Source organism: Aspergillus thermomutatus (assembly GCF_002237265.1).
Source record: "Aspergillus thermomutatus strain HMR AF 39 chromosome Unknown NODE_25, whole genome shotgun sequence".
NCBI classification, from domain to species: domain Eukaryota; kingdom Fungi; phylum Ascomycota; class Eurotiomycetes; order Eurotiales; family Aspergillaceae; genus Aspergillus; species Aspergillus thermomutatus.
In genome coordinates, this window is record NW_020798073.1 from 98,474 (window position 1) to 111,682 (window position 13,209).

The 13,209-nt window shown below is 50.2% G+C and overlaps 6 protein-coding genes across 6 annotated transcripts; 2 read left to right on the top strand and 4 right to left on the bottom strand.

Annotated features, from left to right (window-relative positions):
* Positions 1–90: 90 nt before the first annotated feature.
* Positions 91–2,114, bottom strand: CDV56_108141 (LCCL domain-containing protein; the record flags this gene model as incomplete). Its single annotated transcript, XM_026761760.1, has 2 exons — positions 91–1,537; positions 1,591–2,114. 2 exons carry the CDS (start codon positions 2,112–2,114, stop codon positions 91–93), a joined length of 1,971 nt encoding a protein of 656 aa, XP_026617337.1.
* A 511-nt stretch (positions 2,115–2,625) lies between these two features.
* CDV56_108210 (MARVEL domain-containing protein) lies at positions 2,626–3,356 on the bottom strand (the record flags this gene model as incomplete). Its single annotated transcript, XM_026761829.1, has 5 exons — positions 2,626–2,659; positions 2,713–2,762; positions 2,817–3,007; positions 3,076–3,235; positions 3,294–3,356. 5 exons carry the CDS (start codon positions 3,354–3,356, stop codon positions 2,626–2,628), a joined length of 498 nt encoding a protein of 165 aa, XP_026617338.1.
* Positions 3,357–4,465: 1,109 nt separating this feature from the next.
* Positions 4,466–5,348, bottom strand: CDV56_108263 (uncharacterized protein; the record flags this gene model as incomplete). Its single annotated transcript, XM_026761882.1, has 2 exons — positions 4,466–5,160; positions 5,219–5,348. 2 exons carry the CDS (start codon positions 5,346–5,348, stop codon positions 4,466–4,468), a joined length of 825 nt encoding a protein of 274 aa, XP_026617339.1.
* Positions 5,349–5,983: 635 nt separating this feature from the next.
* CDV56_108306 (non-structural maintenance of chromosomes element 4 family protein) lies at positions 5,984–7,459 on the bottom strand (the record flags this gene model as incomplete). The annotated part of the gene is made up of 3 exons (XM_026761925.1): positions 5,984–6,168; positions 6,229–7,074; positions 7,147–7,459. The coding sequence occupies 3 exons, from the start codon at positions 7,457–7,459 to the stop codon at positions 5,984–5,986; spliced, it is 1,344 nt and encodes a 447-aa protein (XP_026617340.1).
* Positions 7,460–8,001: 542 nt separating this feature from the next.
* On the top strand, positions 8,002–10,774 carry CDV56_108354 (phosphatidylinositol 3-kinase VPS34; the record flags this gene model as incomplete). The annotated part of the gene is made up of 2 exons (XM_026761973.1): positions 8,002–8,060; positions 8,125–10,774. The coding sequence occupies 2 exons, from the start codon at positions 8,002–8,004 to the stop codon at positions 10,772–10,774; spliced, it is 2,709 nt and encodes a 902-aa protein (XP_026617341.1).
* Positions 10,775–12,077: 1,303 nt separating this feature from the next.
* CDV56_108459 (putative GTPase MTG1) lies at positions 12,078–13,062 on the top strand (the record flags this gene model as incomplete). The annotated part of the gene is made up of 2 exons (XM_026762078.1): positions 12,078–12,248; positions 12,313–13,062. The coding sequence occupies 2 exons, from the start codon at positions 12,078–12,080 to the stop codon at positions 13,060–13,062; spliced, it is 921 nt and encodes a 306-aa protein (XP_026617342.1).
* Positions 13,063–13,209: the final 147 nt, after the last annotated feature.

Consider the following 13,209-nt stretch of genomic DNA (forward strand, 5'->3'; position numbering starts at 1 on the left):
TTTGGCTGGTACCTCTCTGCTTGTCTTACATTATTCTCGAAGTTGAACAAGTAAGAATAAATTGAGATCTGATGACCGTCGAAAAAACACTTAAGTGGGAGCCGAGCGATTCCAACTCCCATCAACGTCCCAAACAACCGGCTTGGTAAAATCTTCGTACCACACTCCACCCAGCGCATTCACTTTGATATACCCGAAGCGGAAATATTCAGGTTCCTCCGCCCTATGTCTCGTCCAATTGAATGATTCTACTGACCCATCGCCTGACCGGAAAGCATGGAACCTCTCCACGTCGTTGACAAGCACACTCATTCCATCCGCCTCGTCCGTCAAATTCAGAAAAGAGAAGACGAGCTCGTGCGCAGAAACAACCAGAGGGGCACCGATCTGCGGAAGCGCACTTCCCAACTCCGCACCGTCGAGCAGCGCGGCAGGCGTCTGAAGAATACTATCGAACCCCCAGCGGGCGATTCCGTTGATGAACAGTCCCATCAGGAGCCCGGAGTACAACAGACTCGGACGGGTCTGCAGGGTCGTCCCGGGGAGGAAGAGCAAGCTGAGGATGTAGTGGTGGATGCGGAGATTCATGTGCGGCACAACGAGGAGCGCGAGAACGGCGGCGGCCATGACGCCGTAGACGGCGAGCATTTTGGGGAGACGGCCTTCATTGCGGAAGGCAATGGCCTGCGTGATTGCGATTGTGCATAGGAGGGCGACGATGATGATTAGGGCAGGTATGGCGCCGGGCTGCTGCTGGATATCGTGGGGCGTGAGGCGGGATATGGGGATCTTGTCGAAGGTGTCGGTGTTGAGGGCGCCGACCCAGCAAGGCCCCAGCCAGAGGATGGTCTTATCCCAGTGGGCGTCTAGATCTTTTAGGGTGTGCCGGACGCAGAAATAGTACAAGGCGAAGCCGACGAAGGCGCAGGGGAGGAATCTGCCTAGGGCGATGGAGACGAGCTCGTAGTAATTTGGAGAATAGGGGGGATCGGACGAAAGGGCAACTTGGAAGTAGACGACGACGAACATTGAAGCGTAGAATGCCGCCGGAGAAGTGATGAAAAGTGAGAGCAATACTGAGACTACCACGGAGAAGGCGAACAGCGGCCAACGGATGTCCTGGCAGTCAAGGCCACCGTCGTCTGTGGGCCCCTCCCCGTCAAAGGTGAAGGACAAGGGAAAATTAGAAGGAAATGCAATGCTTGAGATGCCGTTTCTTTCCACAGATGGAAAATTGGACTGTTCACCCGTCCGACGGAGGACCCCGCAGCCGCCTTTCGCATCACTAATGAGTCCCGCATGTAGCGCAGCAGGACAAATGGCAGAGTCACCGCGGTACACGCCGTGGTCGCTGCCATTTCCTCCTCTGAGCCCACCACCGATGACTAGAGTCCGGTAATTGATCTCCTGCGGGCCAATGAAGTATGGTTCGAGAACCATTGCTGACGAACAACTCGCAGGGCAGCGGAACGCAAATGCGCCGTCATCGAACGGACGACATGTGTCGCCGTTTAGACCACAGTCGGTGGCATTGGACCTATATCATCAGCGTGCGTTATTTTGAGTGTGGAAGGAATGACTGTAGCTTACCATAGTCGACTGTGACACGATAGCTTGACGGGATCCCCATAACCCGAAATGTCCGAGCTGGCAGTTGCAGAATGTAACGACACTATGAAAACCACTCCCCAGAAAGCCAGACAAGACAGAAGAAGCAAGACCTTGCCGATAGTACTGGGGAAGAATCTCTCCACCAGACGGCCCGGCGCCGTCTGCCAGCGGGGCAGCAAAGGGGTGATCTGATATTTACGAGGTGGCGAAGGCCCCTGGACCCATGACCAGATCGCAGATGCGGAACATGAAAATCGACTTGAGGATCTGGGATGTTGTTGATGCTCGTGGACTGGCAAGAGTGGTTCCCTTATGCAGTGTCCCTGGCCGGCTCGTGCCGACTCGGCGCTCCCGCGAGCTACCGGCGTAAAGTGGCTGTTCTCAGAACTCTCTTCATGGTCGAGGATTTCCAGCGGATATTCCTGGATTTCACGAGGGACTTTCTCGTAGGGAGATGAATCTCTAGAGCTTGCGATTGAGGAGGACTCCTGGCCAGATGGCATCTTTGATTCTGGGGTATGGTGGAGGAAGATCAAGTAAGACACAAAAAATGGAGGATGGGCCCACCTTAGTCACATATCATCACTCATACTACGAGACATTCTCTGTCTTATCTCTATACATCCTCCATGCATTGAGAACGATTGAATGAAAAGTAAAGTCATATTAAGCGTATATATCACATAGAGTATATTACCTTAAAGGAGCAATAATAATATGCCATCAACATGCCACATGAATCGTTAGCACACAAGAGGGTATCAAATCAGCAGATAACCAGCGCAACAGAAATTCAAAATCATCAACTCGTTTGCCATGTCGACCACCACGCTATTTTCCAAAGTGAGCCATGATAACTCTCAGGGGTCGTGAGGGTTACAGTCGTCGTGAGTTGGCGCTGTAAGGAACGCCTACGAAATGTTGTCGAATGTTTGATAGACGCAACCGTCCACCGCAGGTCAATGCCCGAGACAAGGACAGAAAGTGTCATCATGATGGAAGACAGAATCCCGGCTAGACAGCGGAGCGGCCGAAACGACGACGGCGACTATAGAGCATGTTAACTTGTCATATTTCCAAATGTTGGCGCTGTCAACTTACTGATAGCCATCAGCATTGGCGCCCCTCACGCGGAAGGTGAACCAGATTCCCTAGCAGACGCCGTCAGAATCGAAATGCTTGGTCACAGAGTTCATAATACGAACCACAAGAGCGGAGGCGAGCCACACGATGGCCGAGAGGAAGCTGAATGCTTCGGCGGCCTTCCAACGACCACAGGAATTGGTGGTGTGGGTGGTAAAATGCCAGTACCAGATACTGCCGCAGTTCAACTTGTGAATGGCATCGACAAGAATGCCAAAAGCGGCAAACCAGGCGAGAGAGATGACCACATCAACTGTAGGGTTTTTTCCTATTAGCGACAAGGTATCATCGTGTGCAAGTAAGCAGGGAAAGAAGACATACACGGCCAGGAGAAGAAGCCGGAAGAGAAAGGTATCAGCCATATGAGACCGAGTAGTATGGATAAGCCGGCGACGACTTCAGTGTAGATCCACCGTGCTTGTGGCCATGCATCAACATGGGCGAACTGGTGGAGATAGTAGCCGATGATGCCTGCGACAACCTTGAATCACCATAGAGTCAGTTGCGCTCCAGTCATTTGATCGGTCTGGGTTACATACCGCAGCAAAGGCAATCTCTGCGACACGCAGGACAATGGAGACTAGACGCGAGATGACAGGCATTGCGATATGCGAGATTATTGAATTAGATGGTGGTAGAAAAGATGTGGTCCTTTTTGGACAACGAATAACCTCAAGGCCTCGTTATTATAAACGATTATTTGAGAACGAATTGTACAGAAAGTAAATAGAAGAGGGAAAAGAAACAAGAAAAAAAAGGAGGTGAGTGCAGTTTAAAAGCTTCAGCCGGCGCAGTCGTCACACCTGATGATGATCATCGCAAGTACTACCTTAGTCTCTCTCTTTTTTTCCATCTCCTTCGGTGCTGTCTCTGCCATCTCTGCCATCATCGCATGGGCACGACATCTTCTTTTCAAACCGATTGGCTGCCTGCGAAACCCTGCGGTCTGCCCAAATTTTCTGGGCACAGAAAATTACTGTCGTGATCAGGGCGGGTTGACCGCTCGTCTGAGTGATGATTGGCGTTACTCCATGGCATCATGCGTTGTCCTAAACTTGAGTCTCTACCGAGTAAGGGACGAGTAGCTAAGGTACACTTCTCGCGACTCTTTTTTACGGCTGGAAGAACTGAGGTTGTACCGTAGTCTAGAAGTGATAGTGCCACAACTAAGGCTGGAGTTCTTCTCCACCAGCTCCACTACTAGGCCATTCCTGGAAATTCTTCTCAAAGCATACCAGGGATATTCTCAGCTTCATTCTTGGGGTTCTTTTTCTCTTCATTTCGAGCTCAGAATCAAACAATCTACCAATGACTGTATTTCACAGAGTATTCTACAGGAAGATAATCATGACCATCTCGCGTTGAAGGTTTGTTATTGTTATTGTTAGAATGACGAAATCCAAGACTCCTTGCTGCCTGACGTCATCCAGAAATGAAATGCAGCAGCCTGGATCATCTGACCTCCACTCCCCCTTCAGCCGTAACGCCGTCGACGTAGCTCAGGATAGGCACTCTATCTGGTGTCTTATCATGAATTGAGGTCATTCAGAAAACACTGCGCGGCTGTCGTGGATACAGTTTATTGATCAGACTTACTGAAGGCGAGCCGGATCCATTGGCTTTCAAGACATTGCCGTAAATTATACATATTAGAAGCCTACTAATACACGATCAAGAATAACCAGCAAACTAGGAAGATCAACCAATCTCGTCAGGTAGACCCTCTCCTCTCATTCTCCAAGAACCATTCCATGATCGTACGGAAACTCCCTTTGGCACCGCTCTCAATAATATCCCCATGGCACGGAATCAACCGATTAAAATCCCACTTATCGATCCTCCTCATTGACTCCGTAAATGCCTTCCGATCCGCACTCGACAGAATATACCACACAAACCGCTTCTGCCACGTCGCCGGCGGCTCCGCCGACATCACCGGGTTGAGGATCTTGGCAAAAATCCCCGATGTCGCGCCCTCCTTCGTCCGCGAGTACTGCTCCCGAGCCGGGAGATTGAACATGAGATCCGCCTCAATGAGCGTGCGCGACCGCTTATGTAGGAAGACTAGCTCCCGCGACGGATGTCCGTACACGTACTCAGTCTCAAACTCCGCGTCGAATTCCTCCGAGATCTTGCGGGATCCTTGATGCTGGTCCTCTTTCCGGAAGATGTGCGTGAACGGCGTGTTCTGGTGCGCTGGGTTCTTCTGCCGTTTCTCCCAGAGGCCTTCCGGGGCGATGATCTCGGCGTCGGGGTATGCTTCTTTCCACGAGGTGAGGTGGATGTGGTGCTCGAGATCTAGTGCGGCGATGTATTTTACCCGGCCCATCTGAGAGATCATCTCGCGGACTTCGGGGGTGAGGTTGACCGGGGAGAAGACGACTAGTGAGCCTGAGGGCAGTTTGACTGTTCGCGCTCGGTCAGCGCTTTGAAATTGGATGATGCTTTCTTTGACGGGACTCACCCAGTGTTCCCCGTCCGCCAAACTTGAAACGTCCAAATCGTGCGAATGGCAGACTCATGGTGATGATGTCGGAGGTGACGTTTCGAATCACCATCACCTCTTCCGGGTTGGATGGGAATAGTCGGGGCATGATAGGCGCTTTTTGCCTTTGTTTCAATAGCTGAAGATATATGTCAATTTGGGTACCAGAGCTCAATTGCGCTTCCTATCGCCTGTACTCAGGGATATGCCTTGGATAATCAGGATCAAGATAGTAGCTCAGCTTCGAAGTTGATTTCACACAGAACGGTGAGCTTCTTCTTGAATCTTGTCAGTTACCATCTGGTAAACTCCGAGAATTCCAGCAAGTGTTGCATGATGTTGGGAGCTGATAGTTTCTGGTGGGGGCAATGACGTCGATGAATTTTCCATCGGAGAATTGATCATAGCTTAAATCAAAATATAGAAATAAGCCCAAATAAAAACATGACTTTTCAGGCCGAGGTTCGACGGCAATTGTTTCAGCCACTGACATATGATCTTAATTTGCATTTGCTTGGTGTTGATGCCACGAGACTCGGTTACACTTCAGGCTACTGATATGTTGCCACACACATGGCAGCGATGCCACGGAGGTTCTAGTCGGGTCTATATTGCAATCTTGAATGCGCTGTTCTAATCATTGCAGCCTCAAGATGGGTATAACATCCAAAACAACATGGGTATCGCTTCTATACACAGACTAACAATAACGACACATCTGACACGAACAAGGACAAGTGCCTTTCAACTGTACCAACCACCGCCCGTCGACTGTGACTGCTCTTCGGGGCGATGCTTGATTATAGACTCCTTGATACCGTATACCTCAATGAGTTGGCGCCATGTTTCAAAATCGAGACTGAAAATAGCCTGGTGTTTCTGGACTCCTTTCTTCTGGGCCTCACTCGGGGCATACGGTTTCGAGACATCTAGGGTTTGAACAGATCAGCTCCACGAGCCACTCAGGAGTAGACCGGCAAGGGACTTACGTAGAGTGGGTAACTGCCGACTGTCGGTTGATATCCCGACAGTCCCATCTCGAACCAAGAAGCTGACATAGAACAAGTTCTCCACACTTTGCCCAAACGACCTTGGGTTTATGCAAAAGTGAAAAAGAGGTACTCCTCCGTCGTCAGCTACATGATACTTGGCCATGACTTCTTGAACAAGCTCCTCCGTGGGCTCCTCCTCCATCCGCGAGAGTATTCTCTCCACAGTATTCTGGCCATGAGTTATCGTTTCTGCGAGCAATTGGTTTATCTTGGCGCACATGGTTGTGAGGTTCGACGTCTCCTGCCTGTCGAGGTCCTTCTCCTGGAGCTCCTGTGGTCGAACCGCCTGCGCCGGGTCAATGCGCTCTCTCGCTCTTCGTTGCGTCACTTGACGGGTGCGCTTCTGCACCGACAACGGCCCCAAAAGAAAACCAGAAACCGAAGGCCGGGAGTTATGGCGAAAGCAGGCAGTCCGCCCCAGCCAATCCCAGTTCATTGCGTCTCCAGACTCATCATCACTCTCGTCTGCATCTGGTTGACTGCGGCCGGAAGGACGGGGCCGTCGACGTTGCGTGCTGGATAATGCGGCGCCTGGATCACTTGGGCCGTGGCGCATAAACGTAATACACTTGGAGACGAACTCGTCGACATCGATACCCGCGGACGCATCTCTCAAGGTGAACTGTGCTGTTTTCTTATACCCCAGATCTGCGGCAGTGACCAGGAGACGAGAGTCGATGGTCGCATCCGACGTTTGCTTGACATTTTGGAAGATCTCATTGGCCTTTTCGATGGTCTCTCGGATTCCGATATTCCCCGCTTGCATATACTCATTCCTGCAGTCTGAACCAATGTCAGGGCATGCGATTTACTTCATGCTTGTAGTCACATAAGTGCTAGAACGAGAGGAAATACCATTTAATTCGCGATGCAACTCTCGAAGTTCCCTGCGAATGCGCCTTCTCTCATTCTCATCCTGATCTGGATCGTAGTACTTCTTATCTCTGTCCCATTGCTGAGACTGGGACAACTGGGATTGACTTCCCTGGATATTGGACGCTCGGTGAGCCAGTCGGTGGCGTTTCGCGTTGGCGCCTGAAGATGCCATGGTTTGAGTCGGGGCCCTCTTGCGAGTACTTGAGGAGTTCTGGCGGTTTTCCTTATCTGAAGAGGATTCTGGCGACGAAGATCGACTTTCAGCCTCACGAGCACGCGCAATCCCTGCCATAGTCTTGAAGCTAAGATCTGATGACAAACGGAGCACAGAGGAGCAGAAACGCGATAGCGATTTGATAGAGCCTAGAGCGGTGAGCGCGACGATGCTGAAGGGCTCACGTCCAAAGAGATGAGAAGAAGATATAATTAGATTCAAAGAATAAGATCGGCGACAATATAAGCCCGGTATTATCCCAATGAGTCAGTAACCATGCAGTCTCACAATCGAATCGGGTACAAGTGATGCGGCAGAAAATCATTATGATATCTTCCCGCGCGACGCGTGCCTGTCCAAAGCGGGTAAGAGACCCATATTTTGCCTCTTTGAGCCGACAATAGTCACGTGATAAAGACACTGACCCCGCGTCATCAGGGCAGCGAGCAGCCAATCAGAACTGCTTGCACCATCTTCCCCAGTTGAGCTCCACAGCTATTGACCACCTTAATAGCTACCTGCGTACCTTACTTGGAAACTCTCCCGACCTCCTTGTTACGCGAATCTGACGGGGGAGAGATAAAACCCTGGTGATGAGGGACTTATAGGACTCTAAACTAATGGAGGCATTCACGTTTGCCGTCTCCACGCAGGTGGACTTCCCAATCCATGTCAAGATGTATGTCTGGATAAACACCCAACATGCGCCGAACATGGGAAACAGGAAGCTAACTGGTCTAAAGTGGCTCGCTGGAAGGAAAGCAGAAGCAGATCCCACTTTCAGTCCTATACAAGCGACCGGATCTGCGACACATCGGCTCCATCCAGAACCCAACCTCGGATCTCTTTGTGACGGTTCAACTATGGTCAGATTCCAAGCAATTGGGTGTACCCATGCAAACTTCGTACAAGACTTTCAAGTCCGTTCGAGCCTGGAATGAATGGCTACAGATGCCCATATCTATCAAGGATGCTCCTCTGAACTGTCAACTGGCTATCACTATCTGGGATCTCTCACCATGTGGCGGCGAAGGTGCTGACGGCCACTACATACCGTTCGGCGGAACAACAGTACCCTTGTTCGATGAAGATGGTAAACTGAAGACAGGACGGCAGAAGTGCAAAGTGTATCGGCATAAAGCAGCAGATGGTTTCTCGTCGACGACTACCCCATCGACTCCGCCACCGAAGCGACGCAAGATCAATGCGTCCGACCCTCTTGGCCCTTCCGTGGAGGAAATGGAGCTGGAAAGAGTGGAGGTGTTGATCAAGAAACATGAGATGGGGGAGATACCCCGAATCGACTGGATGGATCAGATGGTCTTCCGCCAACTGGAGAAGTTGAAGCTGAACGCTGAAGAGGCTGCAAGGAAGAGGGCGATGCGTCTCAAAGCGGCCAAGAACAAAGCGCCAGAGACACCAGGCGCTGATGGAATACATTCTGATGATGAGGAGATAGATGATGAGAATTTCGTCTTGTATATCGAGTTCCCGCGCTTCGATCATCCGATCGTCTGGACTGACCATCAGTACCCGCCCCCTCCGATCTCGTCGTATTCCCAAAATGCGCCCACAAACCCCAATGCGGCCCTGAAACCTATTCCGGAAGTTCGCTTTGGGCCAGGAATCGAAGGTGCGAATGGTGACGGTGTCATTCGAATCTACGACCCGGAAGTCGGTCAGACGGGTAACCCCTGTGAGGACAAACATAGAAGGTTGATTCGAAGCCATCGGACTGGCATCATGGACCGTGACCTGAAACCCAACCCCAAGATCCGCGACGAGCTTAACGTCATTGTGTCATATGAGCCAACTCAGGACCTTACCGCTGAAGAAAAGGACCTGGTCTGGCGTTTCCGATATTACCTTACCCGCGAGAAAAGGGCGCTCACCAAATTCGTCAAGTCCGTCAACTGGCGCGATGCCGGTGAAGCCCAGCAAGCGGTGGAAATTCTTCCTAAGTGGACGGAGATTGACGTTGACGATGCACTGGAGCTACTCGGGCCGACTTTCGATAATACAGCTGTCCGTTCTTACGCTGTAGATAGGCTTCGAAAGGCAGACGACGAGGAGCTGCTCTTGTACCTTCTGCAGCTGGTACAAGCGCTGAAGTATGAGGAAAGTTCCCGTGGCGATACTGAAGGCGCCGCCCATGACTCGTCTTTGGCGAATTTCCTCATCACCCGCGCTGCCAACAATTTCAAACTTGGAAGCTATCTGCACTGGTATCTCATGGTTGAATGTGATGATACTAGCCCCGGCACCCTGTCCACTCAACGCAGGCTTTTTGCTCGAGTAGAATACTACTTCATGGCCGAGCTCGAACAGGTCTCCCCAGAACACAGGAAGACGCTACTGCGGCAGGGTGAACTTGTCGCGGTACTCACGAAGATTGCCAAGGATATCCGCTTCGCTCGGGAGACTCGACCTCTGAAGATCGAAAAGTTGAAAAGGTACTTGAAAGATCCGAAGAACGAACTCATCCACATCGATCCTCCGCTACCTCTTCCATTGGACCCAGAAGTGTTGGTGACAGGGTGCTTTCCGGAAGAGTCTAATGTGTTCAAGTCCTCGTTGTCACCATTACACATTACCTTCAAGACTTCTGAGGGGCGCAAATATCCGATCTTGTTCAAAGTCGGTGACGACCTCCGGCAAGATCAACTTGTCATTCAGATCATCATCTTGATGGATCGTCTGCTGCAGAAGGAGAATCTAGACCTCAAGCTCACCCCTTACCGTATCCTCGCGACGAATGCCACAGCTGGCGCTGTCCAGTTCATACCATCAACCTCACTCTCCGCCGTCTCTGCAAAGTACAAATCCGTCCTTGCTTATCTCCAGGCAAACAATCCCGACGAAAACGAACCTCTTGGTATCCGCAAGGAGACGATGGATACCTATGTTAAGTCCTGTGCCGGATATTGTGTCATCACCTACCTTCTCGGCGTTGGAGACAGACACTTGGAGAATCTTCTACTTGCACCAGACGGTCACTTTTTCCACGCAGATTTCGGTTTCATTCTGGGTCGAGATCCCAAACCCTTCGCTCCCATGATGAAACTGTGCAAGGAAATGGTGGAAGGTATGGGTGGTACCACCTCCCCCCAATACCTCCAGTTCAAGCAGTACTGCTTCACCGCGTACACAACCCTGCGCAAGTCGGCGAACCTGATCCTCAATCTGTTCAGTCTGATGGTCGACGCCAATATCCCTGACATCCGTGTCGAACCGGACAAGGCTGTATTTAAAGTCAAGGAGAGGTTCCACCTCGAGATGACTGAAGAGGAGGCCATCCGGCATTTTGAGCAACTCATTGGTGATAGCGTGAACGCTATATTCGGCGTGGTCATCGATCGGCTACATGAATTCGTTCAGGGATGGAGAGCGTAGAGGTGCGTTAGATTGATTTGGACTAAATTCAAATCGTGGTTTCCATTTTCTCATGTCGGCATGACATGGTTGGTATAATCAGGAGTTACGGATGGATGGCATGAGAATTTCGCTGAATGATACCCTGTATAGAAGTCCCGCTCTATACTGATTCTTCCTCTATTTCCATATAGATCTTCATTCTGTCGCTGAAAGTTAAAATTGGACAGATCTCTGAGACCACAAACCATCATAAGTCTAGGCTGTAGTCATCTCAACCTGCTCAAGCTCGGTTTCGCCCTTTCCCAGCTCAGATGTGACTGCACCTTCGCCAATGTGGCCATCGCCCATGCTTGTTTTCTAATGCAACAGGATTTTGTCTCCGGTGAACAGCCGGTCGATACGCTCAAGCGATAGGTTGCATGTCTCGGGGTAGAATAAATAGAGGTGTGAAATATTATTCAGTTGTCTCTCACGAATACCTTCTCATCTAGCAAGGCCATTGATTGGGCCGGAGGACTGATAAAATATCCAAAGAGAGAAAGAATTATTCAATACTAATATTTGGCCTTACTCCAAATACAAGGAAGATTCTCCCATGATGTGTGAAGCAGCCCGTTCACCTCTTATCAAATGAGTTTGTTCGACAAATCGATCGGACCTCGCAGACGTCTCCTGTTCACACGTTGATGGGCAACTCAGGAGTGATCATAGAGATAGCAGCAAACACATTTTCGCAACCCCGCGACTATGCCTTCTGCTCCGTAGCTCAGGTGTAGCGGAACGATTTGTAGGCGCTCGAGTTTGAGGTGTTGAGGACCTTTCATAGCATTCGGATTGTCCCACGGCCAATATTCAACCAGTAAGTTGACGGGGTTGAATCCATGAAAGTCTTTGACTTGAATTAGATCATCCACTTTCTGATGTCCTTCGTGTCCATGGAGGAAGAGAGTGTGTCAGCCCGGATAAGAGACTGTCCTGCTTCTTATCGTTCTTATCGTGTTCGAGATAACATGCCACCGCCCCTTTCACCGCTCTCGACTACTTCTCTCAAGCAAAGAAAAAGCGCAAGAAGAAATGCGGATCATCTCAGCATGTCAACGGGGACAGCAATGCTTTCCTTCTTCTCACAATTCAATCACCTCTCATCTCGATAATGTTCGAGACATTATTGCACCATCATCTCCACAGACCACTTTTGCAGATCTACAGTTGAGTGGTCTTTGCGATGGCAGCCAAATTCATTCCGCGGCAGGCATTTCCCAGCTATGCCTCCATTCCAAGATCATATTATCTTGGCCATCACCGAGCCGGATTGAAGAAGATGCAAAACATGCTATCTTCCATTGACTACGTTATCGAGTGCCGTGACTACAGAGTGCCCGTAACGTCTATTAATCCCCTGTTCGAAGAGGCTCTAGGAAAGACAAGGCGGTTAGTAGTTTACACCAAGAGGGACCTGGGTGCGGAGCCTCGATCATCTGCGCAGCATATAGTAAGTCCAGGACCAAAAATAGCCCATGATTGACATAATAACTAACGAATGTTTTTGTATGCAGGCCGAAAAGACGATCAAGAAGTTTGATTCGAATAGTGCCGTGTTTTTTGTCAGCTCCTCCTCCCGTCCGGATGTCAGTTCGATTCTGACACATCTGCGAAACGATGCCGAGGGGCCTGATAAGCTCGTCGGCTGTCGCGTGATGGTTGTTGGAATGCCAAATGTCGGCAAGTCCACCCTGATCAACAATCTGCGCAACCAAGGCGTAAGAAAGGCCAAGGCCGTGCAGACGGGTGGCCAGCCTGGTATTACACGGAAGATCGGGACACCCGTCAAGATTATTGAGCGGGACAATGGAGCACATGTTTACGTTTTGGACACCCCGGGGGTTTTCATGCCCTATGTGCCGGATGCGGAGAAAATGCTGAAATTAGCTCTCTGTGGTTGCGTGAAAGATTCAGTTATTTCACCAGTCACATTGGCGGACTATCTTTTATATCATATTAATCTGCACAACCCAGGGCAGTACCAGCGCTGGTCTCAACCCACAAACGAGATCTCGCCTCTCCTGGACAGCTTTGCTCGGCAAACTGGTCTTCTTGCTAAAGGAGGCATACCTAACATTGACCTTGCAGCACTTCATTTCATTCAAAAGTGGCGGTCTGGTGATCTGGGGCGTTTCATACTCGACGATTTACAGGCAGAACAGCGCCGCATCGAAGAAGGCATTGAGAACGAAGTGGGCATCAGTATATCCCAGGCCTTGAAGGCCGAGCGAATGGCGAGAAAGCAGCCTGCCTCTGATTCTTAAATTAATGAATGATATGATCAATTGTACAGTAGAACATATACTGTTGGTATCATTAGTGAGCTTCTTTTGCACGCCCTCCAAATGCATAATGTTATGGATCCAGCATGAATAAGAACATGATATAGAATGAACAAACGACAGACAAGA